Below are 22,121 nucleotides of genomic sequence, written 5' to 3' on the forward strand. Positions count from 1 at the left end.
GTACTGAGAAAGAAGGATGAATTGAGGGCGAGAGCAAGAGAGCAAGAGATTTGATTCTGCTTCGGCTGCAAAATTGTAATATGAGAGGAGTAGGTAGTGTATTTGGAACTAGGAATATCACTGTGTTGTCGTCCTGCGTTATATCGAGGGGGGTTAAAGCTTCAACAATGTAGCGCGGAAGTGCTGGGGAAGGAGGGGGGGGCAGTCAAGAATATATGGCCACGGAATAACATTTCTCTCTCTTCACAGGCTACGGGACTGCCTTTTAACAGCTGCGCACGCAAACATTCGGAACCGTAATCATCCCCGAAGCATCACAAGCTGGCATCTCTCATACCGCTAGTGAAAGGCTGCCAATGAGCAGTACTCGTGGGCGACCATATTCAACTGCGAGCAACTGTTAGTGTGTATGCTTCGTGTGTCCCTCATGGAGCGACTCTGGACTGGTGCAGCGATCAGCCCCAACATATCGATCGAAAGGGTTATACTGGACACTCAGAACCGCATGCATCCTGATATCTGCAGCTGTGACATTCCGCCCCAATTTCCCTGGCCCTTTTCCTTATCATCATGTGATTCGCTTGTTGATTGGTTCCCCCTGGGCGGGCCAACTGACACTTCAGACACCACCACGTCGTCACCGTGATCGCAAATCGATGAGTGATTGACTGGCTTCCCTCCGTAGACCGCTACACGGCTTACTTTGCTCTTTCCAGACCACTGCTGCCACTCCAGTCGCTTCGGGATGCTTCGCAGCTCAACATTTTTGCTGCGAGCACCATCTGCGCCCACCCTGCGCCGATACAATGGGTCAACAAGGGCAACCGCGAAGTGAGAAGAAAGAGAGAGACGGTTCTCTCTTCCACGACACCAGTTCGAGACGAAGCCGACATTCTCTCTCATTGACACAAAAAGGCTTCTGGTGCCTCATTTGCCACTGAAATTTCGTCGAGACCCCCTCGTGCAACCCTCACGACCCGAATGGCACCGGCTCCATATACTGCGGAGCCAGGCAATTGGTTCTTGAGGGGCGTCCAATCTGCGATCTTCTATTATGTCTCCTTCACTCCATGTCTTCAATTTCAACATAAACGTCAGAGGAGAAGAGAAGCCAAAGCACAAGCAGAAATCATTACCACTCAGCCGGGCACAGTTCGACAACCGGGTCCTTTTCAGACAAATGAAACGTGGGCGGAAGAATTGATGCTGGGTCCTGGACCACCGAAAGGATGGAAGGGTGACAAACTGTTACAAAAATTGCAAAAGAAGGTGACAAAACAGCCTCATCGCTTAGACGAAGCTCCTACTTCACCTGAAATACCCAACCTACAGGTTCAACCGACAACGTCTTCGACGCGTTCATCTACTCAACCCACGGAGACTTCAACCAGGCGGCCGTCCAGTGATACTAATACAGTCGCGTCTGAGGCTGATGCCTCGGGCGAAAATGCATCAAGGGGTAGCCAAACAAGGCCAACTAGAGAGAGAAGATTATCCAATGCAATGGAGAACATCAAAGACTCCTTGCGGTCAACGCTCCATCCGGAAAAGTGGAATTGGAAACGATATGACCGGGAAGATGAGATTCTGTGGGGCTTCAGCGAGAGAATGACACGAATGTGGAATCGCGCTACTTCAGTGGCGCATCATGATGAAGGGGGAGAACGAGACGGACGAAGGACATCTACGAGTCGACGACGACGAGCCGGCACAAATGATAGCGATCAATATGATTACCACAGAGCGCGACACCCAGAAGTCAATGATCTGCACCCTCCAATTGTTTCACAACTGCCGGCTACGCGAGATGAAGCCGCATGGATGATACTCCCGCCTCCAAGTGCAGCTGTGATGGCGGGAAAGAAGCGACCAGGAGCAGAGGTGGAAATGCGATGGCCGTTGTGTGTGATCGGCAGGCCACCGAAATCCCCAGGACCCGAAACATCATTTGGTAAGACTCTTTCCGCGGAACATATCGATGAGGACGAAGTAGAAATCAGTGATGAAGAAGTCGAGGATGAATCGGGTCGAGAGAGTCAAGAGGCCGAGGATTCGCCGACTCCGAAGCGCATTAAACGCCTTTCTGACCCAATTATCAAACGGCCCCTACCGACATATCCTCGATCGATGGCCGGCGAATTATTTGTACCCAAACGAAGAGATTCATGGCAATTTCACTACGTCATTCCATCGAACCAGACGATGCAGTGATGACCTCGGGCATGTCGAAGGTTCGCCAACTGTCTTTTTGTGAGAGGGACTCAGCTTCTTTGATAATTATGTTGAACTGTGGTGTGTACCCAGTTTCAAGGGGGAACGATCGACGATTCTCGATTGGTTTCTACAAGGTCAACTGGCTGGTTGACTCAGGGCATTGAGTTCGAGGCGAGGAGTTTCGGGTTCTAGGAAGGAAAATGATGGGAGTTTCATTGAAACGAGTCGACGGGATAGGGTAGGGACCGCGTGTAGTCTTAGGAACTCGTATTGTACTGACTGTAATTGTACCTGGTTGGACGAGGAGTAGGAATCTGTTTTCGTACAATCCATCAATATTCAAATCGTGGGCCTCCCGTAGCAGTACGGACGTGCCTGAATCCAGCAGTAATACGAACCCGGTCCCACATATTCGAAATCTCCAACAAAAAGCAACGATGATGGTTGGGTGTGATTTTCAGAGGCGTGGCAAACAGGGATAAATGTGCAACGACCAGGATGTCGGGAGCAGGTTTGACCCTTAGGCTTCCTTTTGAGATGAGATGGGGATTTTCGTTGTAGCCCATGCGGTCATGATTGGATGGAGAATCCTTGAACCAAGACTGAAGGAGAAGGCGGTGCGGAGGTGGAGAAATAGCTCCTTTAGCTGAAAGCCGCCATTGAGATGCGAGGGTTCAGTCAAATTGGGCGACTGGAATTGTAAGAGTGATCGTCAAATAGAAACAGTTATTAATATATGAGACAAGATGAAGTACTAGGGAGAGGGGGACAACCATGGGATCACGCATGTGATGATGATGAAAAGCCGTAGCAAGAAATCAAAGTCACTCCATACCACTTCATACATCAAGGACTGACTGCTAGGCAATGCATGGCGCATTCCTTCTCTTTCACAATCTGAATCAACACACCACTCTGTCAACTTTCCTGTCCACCCATAGCATTAACCGCGACCATCTACTCAAACCACACCTTCTCTTTTCTCTCTTTCCTCTGACACCGCCTCCTGTTTCTTTGCTGTACCACTTTTGTCTCCATACTTAGCCACATATCCCTCGCCTCCATCCACTGACCTGCGCTCATCTCCACCCATTGGTTCCGTCACCAAGGTACGGAGTATCTGGTAAACATATTACGCGGCATCGCCTCCCAGACTCGCGTCGAACAAATCTTAACAAGTCCTGCTCGAGACCGGAGTGCATCCCGTGGGTCAGAACGGTCCCCACTGCCCTGTTCTCCCAGGTCCCGTTCCAAATTCTGCCGTACTGAAATCAATCGAACCATTCCAACAGACTTTTGAGACATTTCGACCAGGTCCTGATTCACGGTCCTCTTCCAGCAAACAGCACCTCTTCCAACTGCAACTCTCTCTCGCTTCTTCTGCCCAGCCGTCTCTTACCTGACAAGGCGCTTGGCTTGCGACTTCGAATCACTTGGAGATCATCCCTTGCTTGGCCCGCGCTTCCTACCTCTCTTGACCTCTGTTGGACTGGTTCATATATTGGAGAAGAATATTGGGTATTCAGAGGATACTTAAATCTGAAATTCGTCTCTTAGTCTCCTTGCCCATACCTCCGGTTTGGCATCGCCCGAGATGTGGTCGACCGCCGCTTCTTGGATGGCACTGATTGCCCTGACTGCAGCCCTTACCAAATACTACAATCCTGACCTGTTCAACAAGTTCACTGGAAACCTCCTTGTCAGATCAGACCCCCCAGCAGAAACACAGAAACCCAACGCCCAACAAAAGAAGGCAAAGCGGACACATGCCAGTCGTGTCGAACCCGGCAACAGTGGCGCCTCCACTCCAACAAGTGCTACAGAAGGCCAAGCTAACAAGAGGAGGAAACTGGTGTCCGCGCCAGTTGGAAACACCGTGATTGCCGAAACAGTTGACGCTCAACAAGTCAACTTGCCGCGTGATGAGGATGGTGGGATGAGTAACAAGGAGTTCGCCCAACAACTCGCCAAAGCCCAAGCGGGCACCAAGCTGGAACCCTCCAAAAGCCAGCCGACGAGCAAGAAGGAGAGACGTGCTGCAAAGAAAGCAGTACAAGCAAACCAAAATGGGCAGGAGGCATCTGGCCTTTCCACAGAGAATTCATCTAGCACCGGACGGGACGCGGACGATGATTTATCCCCTGTGGGATCGCCAGCTACTGGCCCTGTATCCACCGCGCCGACTTCGCGTGCTGGTGATGTGTCGGATATGTTGGAGGCCCCTACTGCCAAACCAACCACATTAAGATTGACAGATGTCAAGGACGCTTCTCGGACTACCTCCAAGTCATCATCCACGGCCTTTGAGCCCGTGTTGTCAAAGAAACAGAGACAACGACAAGCCAAACAAGCGGAGCAGAGGGCATTGAGAGAAGAATCTGATCGCGTCCATGAAGCCAAGAAACAGGCACAGCTTCGGACTGCCAGATTGGCGGAAGGTACCTCAAATCAAACCAAAGCAAATTCATTTACTGCGAAACAGAACGCGTGGCAAGGAGGGAAACCCCCTCCGGAAAAATCATTGAGGAATGGTTCAAACCCAGAAGCAGCTCAACTTTTGGACACTTTTGGGAAAGAGGAAACACCTAGGATCAAAGTCAACGGCATGGTCAACTCAGAACCCCAATCAGAGAACCCCAATCCGGTTCCTGATTCATCCAATGTCAATGCAGTTCGACAAGAAGTCAGAGAACATACAATGAATGCTCTCGCGGCGTCTAGCCGGGAGAAATTTGGTCGATCAGTGTTGGAGACTCGACCCAGTTGGGCGGATGAAGTGAACGAAGAGGAGCAAGACAAATGGGCGACTGAACTCGCAAACGAAGAAAAGTGGGAAGCGGTGACGAGAAAGAAAGAAAAGAAGAAAGCTAAGAAGGATAACGACACCAGCAGCGAGGCAAGCTCCTCATTGGCACGACCAACAACCACAAACAAGCCAGTGACGAATGGCAGTAGAGAGAATGCGATGAGGCCACGAATGGAGAATCTGAATCGATTTCAATCTATTGAGCCAGCCATCGACCCAACTTTTCAAGATGCGGAATGGGAGGCTTAAACGGTTTGGGGGCGGACACCAGGTCGGCAAGTTTGGTGTGAGGGATGAACAGCATCAACCGTCTGTACAGGTTTGTACTAGCATTCGAAAAACATGGGTCAGGGAATCTTCATTTGGTACTCTTTCGTGGTTTGCTCCAACAGAATAGTGTCTATTAGCATAGGAATATCTACGTGTCTCAGACAGGCAGAGATCCAAAAGGCAGGATGAGGTATTCAAGCCTCCGTCAAAGTATGGAGGGCCCTCAAAAGGACCCCTTGGAACAGAAGATATTGTTCCGGAAAATTCGATAAGTCAACATGATGTGATTGTTCCATCAGTTCTTAAGGCAGTATCTTCCAACATCCAAGTTATACCACGTAGGGTTCTAGAATGTCAAATCCACAGCATAATGGAGAGCAGGCTGAATGTACTTGGAAAAGGAGAGATGGAGAGAGACTTAGTCAGATCCAAGATTTCATTTCAGGGCTACGAAGGTTGCGATTGGTTCCAGCGGAAGTGGACAGACACTTGAACTGACACTGCGACAAAGACGCAGCGGAAAGCATCAAGTAGCTGGAGGACCTAAACTCTAGTAACTTTAATTTACGGCCAGCGTGTTAACTAAAAAATAATCCCTAATTCCATCTCACAACCACGCTTCACCATCCGTTCCAGCACTTTTCCTGGCCTTGCTTCGGGGGAAACACCATGGTCGCTTGCTGAACTGACTCCATATCAGTCCTTATAATCTCACACCTGCGCAACTTTGACGGCAAAGTTGACACAAACCTACACAATTCTTTTTTTTTTTTTTTTTTTTTTTTGCGCTTCCCCGTTCTGTTAACAATTCCCTGTCTCACTCGTTCCTTGATCTTATCCTTTCTATCCTCCCTCTCCTTCCTGCCGGTGCAGTCGACGAACCGAGAACGAAAACAAACTGCAAGCCGAAACTTCTCCTTCTCTAACCGGGCTGACTGCTATATTCCACCAGCCTCCGCATCACCATGGCGCAAATAAGAGGAACTGCGGGCTACAACCTGGGCCTAAACAACCAGTTTGGATCCCAACAAAGTAGTAGCGCTACCAGCGACCCAAGTCCTTTGGATCAGATACGAGAACAAACGAGCAAAATCGAAGATTGGTTGAATACTCTGGGGGAACCTCTCAAACCGTGAGCAATTTTTTTTCTTCCCCCCCTCTTTGACCTCCCTCCGCCAGGGCCTACGCGAAATACTTCAGATTCATAAACTGACCAGTTGAAACTTACCATAGATACCTCCCTGCCATCGGCCGATTCCTTATCGTGGTCACATTCATCGAAGATGCTATAAGAATCATCACCCAGTGGAACGATCAGCTGACGTACTTGAAGGACTTCAGACACAGTGAGTGATATTGAGCAAGAGAAACTGGTCTACCGGGATACTGATCTGGACGGATGGATAGTTCCTTGGGGTCTCACACATTTGTTTCTGATTTTCAATGTCATCACCATGTCGGTCTGTTCCACTCTTGTGATCATGCGCCGCTATGGTGAATACGCAGTCGGCGGCCTCCTTTCGGTGGTGGTTGTTCAAGCTCTTGGATACGGTCTCATCTTTGATCTTACCTTCTTCCTCCGAAATTTATCAGTTATCGGCGGCCTTCTCATGGTTCTGGGAGACAGCTTTGTCAAGAAGAGCAGGGTATTTGCCGGACTACCTACAATCGATGAGAAGGACAAGAAGATGTACATCCAGCTGGGAGGGAGAGTCTTGTTGATCTTCCTCTTCGTTGGATTCGTCTTTTCCGGAGAATGGAGCGTCTGGCGCGTTCTCGTCAGCCTGGTTGGATTCGTGGCTTGTGTGATGGTGGTGGTAGGCTTCAAAGCCAAACTCAGTGCTATCATTCTGGTCCTCCTGCTGAGCGTTTTCAATGTGCTTGTCAACAATTTCTGGACCGTAAGTTGTCTGGTTGTACCACCCAGGTGTGGGTTCTGACATTCGATTGCAGCTTCACAAAAGCCATCCTCACAAGGACTTCGCCAAATACGACTTCTTCCAGATATTGTCGATTATGGGTGGCCTTTTGTTGCTGGTGAACATGGGACCCGGTCAACTGAGCGTGGATGAGAAGAAGAAGGTCTATTAGACGCAGACCTTCCGAGTGAGATTGAAGAAGGCCGACAACAATGGAAAGCGCATAATGATAAGCATGAGATCATGCCGAAAACGAGCACTGGTTTGTGTGGAATTTGGAAGCTATAGTTTATGGATCCTGGATTGCTGGAAAGCGATGGAAGCACAGCGATTTGATCATCACAGCCGATCTTTGCATCGGTGAGCGTTGCCGGGAATTGAGCGCCTTTTTTGAGACCGTTATACCGTTTCTATTTGCATGGTTCTTGCGTAAGCTGAAACGTTGTACGGAATATACAATTGGACCGTGTGCGAGTTTCGCAGTCGACCAATGGTGATGCTTGACCAATGACCAGGAACCTCTAAGTAGCATTGCCTACGAAATGAATTGCTTCTTCACTGGCTTGGGGCCTAGATTGACAACCGCCTTATCTCTACACTCCTTGGCCAGCCTTGTCCTTGGACGAATTCGATACAACAATTCCCCCCTCCCCCTTCTGATTTCACACCTTTTCTCACTCTCATGCTCTCTTTCAACAAGCCTGCCGACAGAATATCTGAGATTGTAATCAAGAAAATATGGCTCCCCGAAATCGTATCATCGTCGACACGGATCCTGGGGTGGACGATGTCCTGGCCATGCTTCTCGCCCTTGCATCCAAGGCAGAAGACCTCGAAGTCATCCTTATCTCTTTGACGTTCGGCAACGTGGACGTGCGAAGCTGTCTACGGAACGTCGTGGCCATCTTCCACATCCTCGAGAAAGAGCTGAAGTGGCGAAAAGAACACGGCAAACCGATCGGCTTCGAGGGAATCACCAAATTCAAACCCATCGTGGCCATCGGCGCCGATGGGCCTCTACAAGACCGCATTGAAAACGCCGATTACTTCCATGGCATCGACGGTCTAGCAGGAACCCACACCAGCCATCCTCACTTCTCACCCGAAGAGAGCTGGAAGACCCTCTTCGAAGAACCACCTCCAGACTCGGTGATCACGGAACAAGCAAAATTAGAAGCAAATCTGCAGGAACCGACGCAATCTTTCACCCCGTCCCTCGTCCCCGCTCATCAGGAAATCCTCCGCGTACTGAGAGAGAACGAACCAGACACCATCACCCTGATATCCATCGGGCCACTGACCAACTTCGCTCTCGCTGCAGCCGAGGATCCCGAAACTTTTCTCCGCTGCAAAGAAGTCGTGACTATGGGCGGCACGGTGGACGGTATTGGCAACGTGACCCCCGTGTCTGAATTCAACGTCTACGCCGATCCCTACGCCGCCGCACGAGTGTACGCCTTGACTTCCGCCATCCCATCCTCCACCATGCCCATACCCATGGAAGGCGAGCACTCATACCACATGCCGACGTACCCGCCAAAATTGTCCAAACAACTCAAACTCACTCTCATGTCTCTCGACATCACGGAATTCCACATGCTTAGCCGCGGCGCATTTACGGCGCACGCCTCTGCGCTCGCGGCGCAAGGCAGCCCGCTAGCCCTGTGGATGACGGCCTTTATGACACCCATGCTCGACAAGATGGAACGTCTCCATTTGGGGCATGAAGGGGATGGTGCGGCGCTCGCCCTCCACGATCCCCTGTGCATCTGGTATGTGCTGACACAAGACGACGCGCGATGGAAGGTCTCCACCCGCAGTCCAGAGGACATCCGCATCGAGACCGCAGGCCAATGGACGCGAGGCATGACGATCGGCGACAAGCGGGCCAGACGAAGAAGGAACAGTGATGGCGAAGTTCCTCACGACAGGGGGAATTGGTTGGGCAATAAGTCGGGAAACAGAGTGTACAGGATGCTTGAGAGCCCGGGGCGAGAAGCTGCCGCGCCATATTTGCTAGAAACGATTTTTGGGGGTTGAAAAAGTGAAAGAAAGATGGGGAACAACCCCAGCCACATTTTGAGGGGAACTGTGAAAGAATTGTGAAAGTTTTGGATTCATGTCAGAAACAATCCTAGAGCATGGCATGGATTCAACCCATGTATAAGTCATCTCTCTACACCGATCAGGCCAATAACTCGACTGATTTGCTGAGAGAAGAAGAGACGAATCTGAATCTATCCTACGTCCAAATTCAAAGGCCGCCGTAGAGAACACAAGAGACATCGTTGAGGGAAACGTTTCACTTATTTGGCTCTGTGGCTCTATGCGTTAGTTTACGTACCCCTTTTCTTTTCGGTTTCCACACCTTACCTTTTCACTCGCCTGACTTACTCACCTCCAATTCACTCTTTACAATGAATGAACTACGTCTCTATCTAGCTCATCTATCTACCTGGTCTGGCTCCATTTCTGCTCCCCTGAGGGAGAGAAGAAGGGGGGGAGATTGGACCGCCTCGACCACCCTGCTGATTGATCGACTGCTATATATCCTCTCCGTGGCCCGAGCGCTCGTCCTCTATGAACTAGAGTCGGAGACATAACAGTAGACAAAGCTATCAATCTCGTCATATGGACCTTCTGCACCCAGCTGTTCTGATCTATACCGGATTCTCTTAGCGTTTCAAATGCCGCATCTAGGGCTCCCCGGCCTTCATACTGCCATGTGCCCTACGGGCCAGATGTACTCTGTTCCTCGTCCTGCGCGAGCATTGATATGCCAATTGCGCAGATCATTGCAGATGGCGAGTTTATTGCATGGGCCCGAGAATAGCATGTCGCCTACTAGATATGAGTGGTTTCCGAGAAGCAAATTCCGTCAGTCTCCAAAGCTGTCTCGATCGTGCTGGGGATATCGTATGCGTTGAGCAATTTGGTCACTTGATTTTCTGGGGAGACAGATTTGACAATTCGCATGAACTTGTCAGGAGTGGTGAAACGACAGTACTCTAGAAGTATCTGGCCTTCCTAGAAGTTGTCGCCAACAATCACGTCCTTATGCCATGTACATGACAGGACTAGGGGCATCTGGCTTGTGAACGTCGGCGCACCGCGTGGGAAACTTGGCTCTGGTACATCGATGCCCAGGATATCGTCGACGAACGGTATCGTATGCGGCCGGGGAACTTGGCTAGGACCTCTGCGGTGGTGGTTCTTAAATTTTCAAGCCTCTCAGATGTGTTGGAGCCTGTGATGCCAAAATGTCGGAGCAGCCTCTGATACTCGGCTTCCTCCTCCGCGAATATCATGTGTCCCATGATCAGGCCGGATGGTAGAATGGCACGAGAGAAGAGTTTTGCGGTAGATGAAGAAAATACTGCCTGCGGACTCACCGAAAGCTGTGATATTGTTAGCATCTCCGTCAAAACCGGCGATGAAATTTCAGGAGAATGCGGCGCTCTGGTCTTGAATCGTCAAGGGACCGTGGGGCGAGAAGGTCGGGTCCGCAGTGTATTCGTCCTGCATGTCCTGACACACCAAGCTGCAAGCGCCACACTCAAGTGTAGGCCGTCAACATGCCTTGGTACCTTCTTGTGCTGCTCCCCCGTGAATATATACCATCACGGGCAAGGGTGTCCTTTCGGCAGCTTGGGAAAGGTACAATTCAGGTACAGATACACTCGGTGTGAGAAAGGTAATCTCGTCGAACTTCACCTCAGTATCCTCTTCGCATGGCCCACCGTAGGCATCGAACCAGCTATGACTCGTTCCGCCCGGCTGTGGATATGCGGCGCCGAACAGGGTGAAGATACATGGTGCGAAGATTTCGGCAGTCGAGCGTATGGGATCGAACGGAATTGTACGCTTGATATCGGGGCTGATGCTGATATACTGCAGAAATGGGGAGACGTAAACGATCGACCTGTCATGGGCCCTAAATGTGGGTGAGTATGTTGGGCCTGTGTATGGCTTATGGCTTGATGGAGGTGGCTTCGTTGCCTCTGGCCATGGCTATGGGGGGGGGGCGGTCTTTTGGGGGTGGTTGTCCTATATTTCTCGGACCTGTCAAAGCAGTAGCCTCTGCGCTGATGCCGAAGCTCTCTGATGACTTGCTACCCCCAAAATGCAGTAACTCAATTCCTAGTAGCATCAGAAAGAAGCCAGAGACAGACCTCAATCACAGTCCTTGTGAACTAGGTACAGGCTAGCTCACCTCACCTCGCATGCAAAACACAAGTGGTCAGGAGAAAAGAAATCACAACATGGAGAGTCGAGATGAATGAAACAGATCTTCCAACTCGTCCACGGATTCAAATCCTCCGCTCGAGACCCTTCCTCTCATCAAATTATCCTCCATTGCTTTTCTGCAAGACGCATCTGAGCTCAGACAGAAAAATATCGACATACTGTACGAAGCGAACCAATGACATTGCCAATCATAACTGATGTTAGTCTCATTGGCCGTCGTATTTCGTACTGCTCCCTCCACTTCCACTCTCTCATCCACAGCTTCGCCAGGTGTTGCGCGCTGCCGCTTTCGACCGCTATAAGAACCTCGTCTCCCATCCCCATCCCTCTCTCACTCTCTTCCAACTTGTTCTCTCAACTCCGTTCGCCCTGACGCACCCTGTCGTGCTTCACTTCGACACCGCCTAAATTCTGCCCCTTGCCGCATCAGGCCCCCCATCGTCGATTCTCCCCCCGGCACCTCCAAAATTCTCCCCCTACCGCATTGGGCTCCCTCGATTCTCCTTTCCGGCTCCTTCAAAATCTGCTTCGAGTACGCCTCGATCAGCCTCTCAACCCTCGATCTTCGCAGCTCCTTCTACACTTTCCGAGGAGGACCCGTTTCGGCCCCTCATGCGCCTAATCCCTCGATGGCACATTTGAGTTCGCCAGCCACACATCGTGCAGGCTCAGCTGACTCCGCCCGGCATCCACGCCTTGACAAGGGTCCTAAGAATATGTATTTCGGCATCGGCAAGTCTCCGTGTGCAACCTTGCGAAGGTGAATCCGAGTAATGGGCTCCCCTCTAGCGCTTGTTACAGACCTGCAAAGACCCTGCGAGATCATCGACAACAGCAAATCGAACATCCTTCCGGGTGCGCCGTGGTAGGCACTCAACTCTCCATGCTGTATCGTCGGGGCTGGGATACTACATCTCCACTTGGTGGAGCAAGACATGGAAGGTGACAGCACGCAGCGGATCTTTTGGGACGACTCCTGGGTCACATTGGGGGAAATTGGGGCCGGTATCTAGGGCGAGGCTGCGCTTTTCAGGAGCTCTTTACTCTGGTACTAATACAGGGGTCCTTATCATTACTTCTCGAACGAACTTCTGCTCCACCACTAGCACCGGATGCTGCCTGAGTTCCAGACATTATGACGCCCCGTTCTCAATCGTCCGCACAATGTCTTGAAGAGTGACTCCCTTTCAAAAAAAAATTGATCGAACTACTACTATCATGTCTGCAATTCCTCTCAGATAGGACGCTCTTTATCGGATGAACTCGCTCAGGAAATCAATCAAGACATCGATCAGCTTCATTTCGTGATTTTGAAACATCGGGAATTGTGAATGAGACCACCCTCGACTGGTTGCTTAATCGCACACCGGTAACATATACTGCTCTTGAATGAAAGGATTCAAAGGATACTCCATCATGATCGTGGTATCTGTTCGCGATCCCTTGGAAGCATACTGATGCGAACAATGGGAGGTGATAGAAGCAAGACTCCTCGCGAGTTGACCATGATATCATTGGACACAAGATTAGGCTGAACAACGAACGCGATAGGGTGCCGCGAGGAAAGATTCTGCCCACGTGTGAGACACGCTCCACCCAAACTGCCTCCGTCAGGGGCATTTCTCTTTCTCTTGTACTTTCTCGACTGCGTATCCACCTTTCCATTGCTCCAATACCGACATTGATCGACAAACAAGCAATTGACATCATCCATTCATCTGACAGCGCGGGCCCTCATAAACCAGAGAGACAACAATCGGCACAGCCGACTCGACGATCATCGAAATCCAGAGTGAACAAAACCGTCAGAAAAGAGAGTTTCCAGTGAACAGGTCAAATTTCCAACCAAGCACGGGGTCCGGTGTCTGAATACGAGTGCGGAGCCATGGTTAATTCAATGGTACACCATGGAGAGCCTGATAGTAAGAACGGACAGGAAATCTTGTGACTGGTAGAACCGACCACCAGCCTTGTGGAGAAAGATACTGGATAAAGAGGTCCTTGAAAAAGAAGACTTGCCAGACGAAGCGATTCTCGGAACTAAAGACATCATGAACCAACGCAATACGGGTAGCGAGATCGATATTGAAGTTCTATAGGGAAAGGTTACCCAAAATATGCTGGACTTCATCGATTCATACATTCTGCAACTGTCAGAGTTCAGATACAGACAGCTGCAAGATCTTGTCAAGACTGTGGTTCCAAGCATGAATGTGAATAATGATGGAAGGGCGCTGTCGATTAAATCTCAATCAACAAGGGAGAGATCCAAGCCAAGAAGGGACAGGAAGGCGTTGCCCCTGGTTGCCGACGATGACGAAGATACGGTGGACATGGATATGGGGTGGCTTGCAACGGACCCATAACGGGCGGCACGCAGACAGTCATCGGATAAGTCGACGTAGAGGCCGGGTTGTGGCCGGGAAGATTTCTCATTGCAATGACGACGATGACGATGAAGAGATGGAGGATGGAGGATGGAGAGGAGAGGGGATGTGGTAGTAAAACGACCGGTTCCGATCACGTGAAGCACGTGACTGTCCCTGGAAGTCAATTTCAATCCTCGACGCCCGCGAACTTGTCCGGGATAAAACCTGCACCGTGGGAGCCCGGAGCCCTAAACCTGGGCGGATTTTGCAGATACTACTGACGCCTGTTTTTATTTTTCGACCCCCCATCTCGTTTCCTTCTTTCGCGACCCATGTAGAAAAAACAGTTGCAGCGCAGGCAAGTTGGAAATACCCACCTCCTGAGCCACTTGGTCACTGTTTTTGTGTTATTTAATTACCTGAACGATGGCACCGCTGACTCTTTCTCCCTGCAAGAGGTCTTTTTCATCTTCATCTTCGCATTGGTCTCCGCTTTCGCAGCTCCATTCTCTCTCGATTTTTTTGTCCCCCGCACATGTGCGTCTCAGCGTCCTGTATCGGCCTCACTCCCGCCGTAGTAATTTTTCCCAGTCCCCTTCCCCCACATTCACGTCGACGTTTGCAAAACTGGCTCCTTCACGCACATATTCCTCTGCTACAACTCGTCTGAGCTTGATCTCACGACACCTGGAAGATCACCATCAATCCTCCTTCCCTCCCATCAACACTCCCTACGCTATCGAACGAGACTCCCTTCCTGCCTCGATAGACGACATTCTGTACCCAGGGCCTCCTCTACCGGTGCCTGTCCGAAGATCACCTCAGGTTCAGAAAAGAAAACTGTCGACCTCATCAGCGGCCAAAATGTCTTCGCAGGCGCCTCACCCTTCCCTCTTGATACCTGGGCCCATTGAGATCACGGATGAAGTCTCCCAATCCATGGCCCATTACGCCCAATCCCACGTGGGTCAGCCTTTTGTCAACACCTTTGGCGAGACCCTAACCCTGCTCCGCGGCCTTTTTCAAACCACAAACCCAGGCTCCCAGCCCTTCGTCATTGCGGGAAGTGGTACCCTCGGCTGGGATCTCGTGGCGGCCAACCTTGTTGAACCTGGTGAAGATGTGTTGGTTCTACATACTGGCTATTTTGGAGACTCTTTTGCCGACTGTCTTGCGACTTACGGTGCAAAACCGACACAACTCAAGGCTCCTATTGGCGACAGACCGCAACTTCCCGAGATTGAAGCAGCCTTGAAAGAGAAGAAATACAAGGCTGTAACAGTGACACACGTTGACACCTCCACTGGTGTGCTTTTCCCCATCCAACCTCTATCCGATCTCATCCGCCGCGTTTCGCCCGATACACTACTGGTGGTGGACGGTGTCTGCTCTGTTGGTGGAGAAGAACTTCATTTCGACAAGATGTCCATCGACGTGGCTCTGACCGCCTCGCAAAAAGCAATTGGCTGCCCCCCCGGCCTGTCGATAATGATGGTCTCAGAAAAAGCAATGAATGTGTTCCAATCACGAAAGTCTGCTCCCGGAAGCTACTATGCCAGCTTCAAGAACTGGCTTCCGATCATGCAGCATTACGAGGCCAAAAAGCCTTCATACTTCGCCACGCCACCTACTCAGCTAGTTCAGGCCCTCCACACATCCCTGAAGCAGGTCCTCTCACAGCCCCTTGAAAGCCGCTTTGCCCAACACCGAAAGGTCAGTCTGTATGTCAAATCCAAGGTGACGAGCATGGGCTTGAAACAATTGGCTTTGGATCCTGCAAACGCTGCGAATACCATGACGGCAATATATTTACCCGAGGGGCTGACGCCTCCGCAAATCCTGCCGAAGTTGATGGCCAAAGGTGTCGTGTTTGCAGGAGGCTTGCATCGGGAGATTGCGGCGAAATACATTCGTTTTGGACACATGGGTGTGAGCGCCATGGATGAGTCAAGAGGAGAAATTGATAAGGCACTCGAAGCTTTGAAAACAGGGTTGGCGGAAGTGGAGAACGCTAAGAAGTAAGATCTCCCTTGACTACCGAGCATTAGACTGGGGCATGATGATCCAAAAGCTGGGGAAAGTTCGGGGTAAGAAGGAAGAGAAGGAGCTTGCATGTTCGGGAAAATCAGGAAGTGGACTCGAGTCGAGATGCAGCTATCTTGCATATTGGACAATCCTCGTTGGAACGGTCGTGTTCGGGAACGAGAATATATGTGAAGACGATATACAAGCGAAGACAAAACTTCATGGCTTAGAAGAAAATGGGTTTCTGCGAGCTTCCCCAAATGTATATATATGCATGCATGTGGGCAAAGGAAAGTCCCGGGAATCGGCATGTGATGATACCAAGGCATCACGGAAGTAGAAAACAAAAATGAGGAACAATGTCAATCTTGATGACCGTGCGGGCATTCTTAGGCCTGATGCCCACTTCCAAAGCTGGATTTGGCCGAGTAATGTCCTTGATGCCTCTATTCGTGAATCCACCGCGCCCTCCTGGCTCGCTTATTCTCCCCTCGAGACAGTGTCTCTCCGTCTCAGGTGACCACGCAGAGAGACTCGGCTGAGAGATCCTGTGGATGAATCGAAGAACTAAGCTCGTCATTGGCGTAGTGAGAACCTGAAAGAAGACATCTCCCGTTCTTCTCTGCTAAGTCAGACCGGTGTTGTGAACGCAAGGGAGTTCGTCCTGCGAGGCCAACCCGCATCTCTAGTCAGACGTATTACGTTTGGTGGTGAGCCGGCAGAGGCATCTTCATCGGGAATCATGCCCGTGTGAAGAAGTACATATAGCTAAGAAGGTATGGGATCCAATTATCATGTGTGGATTTGCGTGTTCGCTATTTCGAGCGTGGACCGGAGAACCCCTTTTTGACCTCAGCCTCGTCGCCTCCTGCTGTTAGGCTCATGCGTGGGATGACAGCACTGGCATTCAATCTGCAATACGAAGCTGAAAATGCAATTCCCAAAGATCGATACTGTGTGAACGCAGACTTCCTGCTCTCAAATCAATAGCACATGATAAATGGATGGCGAAGACGTGTTTATATGCCCTCGATGTGGCCTTTCAGGATATGATTCTGCTGGAAGATATATTACTCTACGTCACCCTGCCACTACTACAGGATCGGGCTCACCCATCTAACCGAGTGAAGATTGACATCCCCCAAATAAAGTATCATGATTACCGCAAAACCAGGCTACTGGATTATGACCGAGTTTAGCGGCCTTCCTGTCCTAAATTGGGGGGGGATTTTCTTCTCTCCCAAACACCCAGGACTATCTACCGCGCGAGCCCGCATTCTCGTCTGTGGTGTCTGTGGTATTTCTGGAGTCGATAATACTATGAGGGCCGGTGGATATACTCGCGTCCCTCGGACGCCGCATCCGGGTTTTGCGCCTGAATACGAAATTGTTGGTATCGTTGATGAGTTTGGAGATCAGAATCGCAACAATGGTTTCAAGACCGGAGATGTCAGTGGCTCTGCCATATATGCGATTGTTCCCCTGGACAGGATGTTCAAGTTGAGACCGGCAGACAATCTGGTGAAAGCATTTGCATTGCCTTTGAACTACACGACCGCTTTTGGAATGTTGCTGGAGAGGCCAAAGAAATCAGTTCAAAAGTGACTTTGAAAGCAAGCTGTTGAGCCTGGTGCGGATGAATAAGTTCCATCCAAGTATCACCAAATTTTGGGGGCTCGGAAGACGACGTTGAGATTCATAAAATAGCTGCCACTGGAAACGGGATAACGAAGGAAAAGTGAGATCATTGTCGATAAAGCTTTGTGGAAGAGCACATATCTACATCTGCAGCGTAAAGTGACTCACAGCTGGACTGGTATCATACATTCTTCAGGGGAAATGCTCAGTATTAGATCTTGGTTCCTCCTGTTCGTTTGCGGTCTTTCCTCGGTGGCCCTCCAACCATCTTCATCCATTCTTCATCAACATTTTGTTTCTCCGCCAATGATTTCTTGCTCCACATTTCTCGAAAGCGTATTTCCTCTGCTCTCCAGATTGAAAGTTCCTGGTCAATCCAGCCACCAATAATCTCAGCTGATCGTGTGACGGCTTCCATAGGTATCATGTGGCCCACTCCCTCGAGCGTGATACCCTTGACACGGCCTTCTGGTGGGCCCCCGCTTCCTCCAACGCCTATTCCAGTAACGGCGAGTTTTTTCGTGTTTTGCTCCGCACTGGAAATGTGCGACGAACTTCCAAAGACATACAAAACTGGAGGTCTTAATTCCGGGAGTCGCTGGAATGTTGCATGCACTTCAGGTCGGTAGAATGGGTAGATGTGAGGCCATTTCGGGTCCAAGTCTGCATGGGTCTTGCGGTCGGTGGGTTTCTTATGTGTTCCATAGCCGTTGAAATTCGGACGTAGAAATGTGAAAGATTCCTGAGACGGTGTAGTAGTGAGAACTACAGGACGATTCGGTGATGACGCAGTATCGTCAGATGTTACGTTGAGCTCTCGAAGACCGTACTTGCACCAAAGATCCAGGGCCCTAGGATCCCAAGACTTGTAGAAGGGCGATCTCTTGCATTCTGCAATAGCAGCTTCTCGTGACGGCCAGGAGTTTCGACGAAAAGTGGCAAGCTGGACGGGGCGAAGATCCGCTACACCGGCACGATTTTCCATCCACTTCTCTTGAAGTACAGGATCCAGCAGAATCAGACCGGTGAACAGACGAGGATGCATCAGTGCAGTACCGATTCTGAGCGTTTGTTAGTACGCACGCTTTCGATAGCTAAACGGCTGGAACTCACAGATTCTGGCCGCCCATACTATGACCTATACCAATAATAGGTCTAGGCATCTCATCTCGTTTGAGGTTGATCAAGTACAAGAGATCTCGAGAGAAATCTGCTAAGCTCGGATCGTTCCCCAAGCGAGCCTCGTTCAGCACTCCACTTGCACCTTGATTGGCAACGTCGGCAATCCATATGCCGCGGATCCTGAAATTCAGATTCCTCGATCTAACCAACAAGTCCTCCCACAACGGCTCGTACAATTCTTTTGGAAAGGAGTTGGCATGAGCAGCAATAATGGTGAGGTCATTTGGATGGGGAGACGTGTTATCTGCTGGGATGTATTGTTTGACGGCTAGGTAGAGGGTGTCTTCCTGCTCACCGGCCAGAGCTTGAGGGTACTCTCGGATATATTGACATGGCAGCTTGTGTTCCACAACGCGAAAGGAGCCCATATCGAAAGGTAGAGGGAGATAGAAAAACTATTGGTAGTATTGCGGACTGAGGTGTGGCCTTGTGCCGAAATAAGTATCAAGCCCGGAGCCCGGAGCGGCCCACCTCGATCATGTCTGGATCGATAATCAACGGGAATTCCAGCCGAGACATCGATTCACCAGATATTGGTGAAAATGATCCAGTTATTTTATTTGCTCTCCACGATCTGAGCCTAAATGTGCAGTTTTGGTGCCTGGCAGAAGCGATGACATTGCATCATTAATTGGACGTCCTATCACTCTTTTGCCCCGAGAGAGTGTGTTTCATTTGGTTGTATGGATTAGGTATCGAAGGTGAATATATTCATTAAAGCACCATGTAGACTGAAGAATCGTATCCCATATCCATTTGTTCTTTTGAATTGTTTTGTTTGATTCTTCGGAGAGATCCCCTCATTCCTGTGCCGGCTTTCCAATTAGTCCTAATCTGCCTAGGCAAGCTAAACCTGGGTCAAGGGGATGGTATAGGGATAGGTCTTCGTCCACAATCAGGCGAAATCTCCTATTAAGATAGGGAATATCGTAGTGTTCATGGTTGAGAGCCGCCTCAATTCTTTCCATCATCTCGCCACGAGTTCCATTTGCAATTAAGGAAGTTGCGCGTGCGTGCTCCAAATAAGGACGAGCGTCATTTTGTTGTCTCGATTCCTGGTAAGATTTCCCAATCTCGACAAGGGTTGTTGCAGAACTATCTGCCCCAAGAGATTCGACGGCATCCGATGGGATTGCGCGAAACATGTCGTTAGCGACAAGATCATTTTCAACTATCAAGCGGGATTTGTTTCTGCAGCAATGCCGAGTTCAGCTCTTGTTCTTCGACAGGTCCATCAAAAAGCGGTTAAAAACATCACGGACTTCTCAAGAGCGCTGGGCGGGAATTCGATATTTTGCAGGATCTGACAGCGTTTGATGAGGGTGCAGGAAGCCCGAAGACTTTCGGTAATGTGATGACTAACCATTACCTCACGGTCACCGGCTTGGTTGATAATAGATACATCTGCAGGTGGCTCTATCCTTGCTTGTAGCTCTCTTGATTGATCCTTATGCTCTTTGGCCTCTGGCCGCTGAGTTTGGTCAGGACCAGGCTAGAAACAAAAGGTTCTGTAGAGAGACGAGACTGGTTTGTCCTAATCGAAGAGACATTACGTACTTGTGTAGCTAGTCGCTTCTTCCGAAAGCACTAAACCTGCGTGGCTGCGTAGGGGATGCATTGAAAAATCGGTCGTACTAGCTGAGTGCACGACAAAGAACGACAATCGCATCTTCGTCTCGGTTCCAGTTGTGATAGAGATCGGCAATTCGATGTATATGAGCTCTTGTCTCCTCGTGAACCATACCCCGATATTCCAGGTGCAGTTCACTCAATCTGTTGAGAATGCTGTTAGCTTCTTTCATTCTCACTGTCTGTGCGTAAAGGCCCGCGAGCTGACATGTAAGTGTAGTTGTATCGGCATGGATTAGCCCCTCCCCAGCAAGTAGGGTACAAGACTGATCGCTTGGACAATCAGTCATACAATTCAGATACCGCGCAGAGGTAGCACATCAAATGACCGAGAAGATTCAAAAGGAGTAACCCTTTGACAAGTTGCATCCCAGAACAATATGACTGTCGACCTGGCCGGATGGATGCTCCCGTCCTATCGATCCATCTTTGGCTAAATACTGATGCCATGCTTGTGGGATGGAAATTGGGAAGACCGTACTCCGTTGGCAGCCAGGCAGTCCTACATGCTTAAAGAATGTGTGATCCACACTTTCCATCCTCGCCTGCCAGAGAAAAAGTGTATCAGAAGCATATTGAAATATCCTGCAAGAATCTCGGCTCGCATTCTCGCTGAAAACATGGTCTCCTTAGCCGCTTTCGATTTTCAGGTCCTTTTATTCGTCTTCTGACGAACTTTGAGAGGGCTTGGAGCCTGGTGGGACTTGGAATGTTTTTGGGGTGAATACCGAAAAGGACAAAGATGCTCAAGTGTACTTTTCACGTAGTGTCCGTGGCTGGGTGTCGTTCTGTTGACATTGGAAAAGAATTCTTGTGGGAAGAATGGCTTGGGAGTTTGCTTTTGCTCCATATGGTTGATGCACGTTGTTGTGAAGGCCTTAGTTGAGTGGCTTGCTTATGTTGGCCGTGGAGTGCTTCTTGATGACCTTTCTGGGTCGGATGCATATTGGTGGACAACTCCTGTTGAGCGATTTGCTGGTCATGGAATACTTCCTTGGGACCTTGGAGTTGAGGGCTTTCCTAGATCTAAGCAACAAGCTGTACAGTAGAATGGGTTGACGCGGTTCAGGTTGATGGACTTGTTGACTCCCGTACATCGGATAGGGAGCTAGTGGCGCACCAATCCGCTGCTCCTCTTTCATTCGTCATTCTCAAGATCTCTAGTATTGGCTTTCCTTAGTCATCTGCATGCCGACACAGAACATTGAGAATCGAGGCATTCGTCTGGAAACGTGTATGCTCTCCGTCATCGTTCCGTGGAAAGAATACCACGTACTTCTCCTTTCGCAACCAGCAGGTCTGTCAGCATCAACAACAGGCGTGATTGTCGATATACAATATCCTGACTGGTTGGATTTCCAACAAAATTCAAATTTCTTATAACATCAGGTGTCTTGCCCGCGAAGATCCCAGCACCCATCCTGTCTTCAGGAAATGCCATCAAAATCGGTGATAGAGCTCCTCGGACATTTGTTTTCCTCTTCTCCATAACGGTGGTTTTTTCGAATTCCGAGAAATATGACTCAAGTCATGGAGCAGAGAGATTCGGGGAGCTGCGTACTTTAATATAGTTATTGGAGGGATGGCACTTCAGGCGGATGTCGTTCGTCACGATGCGTGCAGCCTCTTCATTATTCTTCGGCTGATATGCCCGCTAAGGGTCGGATTCCAATGTTCACGCCTTCCACGGCTTCACAACTAAAGGATACCAATCAAGTATCTACTCCCCAGGATTTGGTGTGAATGTAGTAAAATCGCGCAAGGCTGCGGGCACCTTGGAAGTCTTGGCACCTGGCGGAGCCATAAACACCACGATAAGAA

The 22,121-nt window shown here is 49.9% G+C and overlaps 8 protein-coding genes across 8 annotated transcripts; 7 read left to right on the top strand and 1 right to left on the bottom strand.

The window, feature by feature from the left end:
* Positions 1 to 981: 981 nt before the first annotated feature.
* Positions 982 to 2,211, top strand: Z518_05537 (uncharacterized protein; the record flags this gene model as incomplete). The annotated part of the gene is made up of 1 exon (XM_013416349.1): positions 982 to 2,211. The coding sequence occupies one exon, from the start codon at positions 982 to 984 to the stop codon at positions 2,209 to 2,211; it is 1,230 nt and encodes a 409-aa protein (XP_013271803.1).
* A 1,597-nt stretch (positions 2,212 to 3,808) lies between these two features.
* Z518_05538 (uncharacterized protein) lies at positions 3,809 to 5,269 on the top strand (the record flags this gene model as incomplete). The annotated part of the gene is made up of 1 exon (XM_013416350.1): positions 3,809 to 5,269. One exon carries the CDS (start codon positions 3,809 to 3,811, stop codon positions 5,267 to 5,269), a length of 1,461 nt encoding a protein of 486 aa, XP_013271804.1.
* Positions 5,270 to 6,255: 986 nt separating this feature from the next.
* Positions 6,256 to 7,381, top strand: Z518_05539 (uncharacterized protein; the record flags this gene model as incomplete). The annotated part of the gene is made up of 4 exons (XM_013416351.1): positions 6,256 to 6,422; positions 6,524 to 6,636; positions 6,698 to 7,191; positions 7,244 to 7,381. The coding sequence occupies 4 exons, from the start codon at positions 6,256 to 6,258 to the stop codon at positions 7,379 to 7,381; spliced, it is 912 nt and encodes a 303-aa protein (XP_013271805.1).
* Positions 7,382 to 7,947: 566 nt separating this feature from the next.
* On the top strand, positions 7,948 to 9,249 carry Z518_05540 (uncharacterized protein; the record flags this gene model as incomplete). Its single annotated transcript, XM_013416352.1, has 1 exon — positions 7,948 to 9,249. One exon carries the CDS (start codon positions 7,948 to 7,950, stop codon positions 9,247 to 9,249), a length of 1,302 nt encoding a protein of 433 aa, XP_013271806.1.
* A 4,325-nt stretch (positions 9,250 to 13,574) lies between these two features.
* Z518_05541 (uncharacterized protein) lies at positions 13,575 to 13,823 on the top strand (the record flags this gene model as incomplete). The annotated part of the gene is made up of 1 exon (XM_013416353.1): positions 13,575 to 13,823. The coding sequence occupies one exon, from the start codon at positions 13,575 to 13,577 to the stop codon at positions 13,821 to 13,823; it is 249 nt and encodes an 82-aa protein (XP_013271807.1).
* Positions 13,824 to 14,690: 867 nt separating this feature from the next.
* On the top strand, positions 14,691 to 15,848 carry Z518_05542 (uncharacterized protein; the record flags this gene model as incomplete). The annotated part of the gene is made up of 1 exon (XM_013416354.1): positions 14,691 to 15,848. The coding sequence occupies one exon, from the start codon at positions 14,691 to 14,693 to the stop codon at positions 15,846 to 15,848; it is 1,158 nt and encodes a 385-aa protein (XP_013271808.1).
* A 1,158-nt stretch (positions 15,849 to 17,006) lies between these two features.
* On the top strand, positions 17,007 to 17,456 carry Z518_05543 (uncharacterized protein; the record flags this gene model as incomplete). The annotated part of the gene is made up of 1 exon (XM_013416355.1): positions 17,007 to 17,456. One exon carries the CDS (start codon positions 17,007 to 17,009, stop codon positions 17,454 to 17,456), a length of 450 nt encoding a protein of 149 aa, XP_013271809.1.
* Positions 17,457 to 17,700: 244 nt separating this feature from the next.
* Z518_05544 (uncharacterized protein) lies at positions 17,701 to 19,039 on the bottom strand (the record flags this gene model as incomplete). Its single annotated transcript, XM_013416356.1, has 2 exons — positions 17,701 to 18,550; positions 18,603 to 19,039. The coding sequence occupies 2 exons, from the start codon at positions 19,037 to 19,039 to the stop codon at positions 17,701 to 17,703; spliced, it is 1,287 nt and encodes a 428-aa protein (XP_013271810.1).
* Between the last annotated feature and the right edge of the window lie 3,082 nt (positions 19,040 to 22,121).

The sequence above is a fragment of the Rhinocladiella mackenziei genome (assembly GCF_000835555.1).
Source record: "Rhinocladiella mackenziei CBS 650.93 unplaced genomic scaffold supercont1.4, whole genome shotgun sequence".
NCBI lineage: Eukaryota > Fungi > Ascomycota > Eurotiomycetes > Chaetothyriales > Herpotrichiellaceae > Rhinocladiella > Rhinocladiella mackenziei.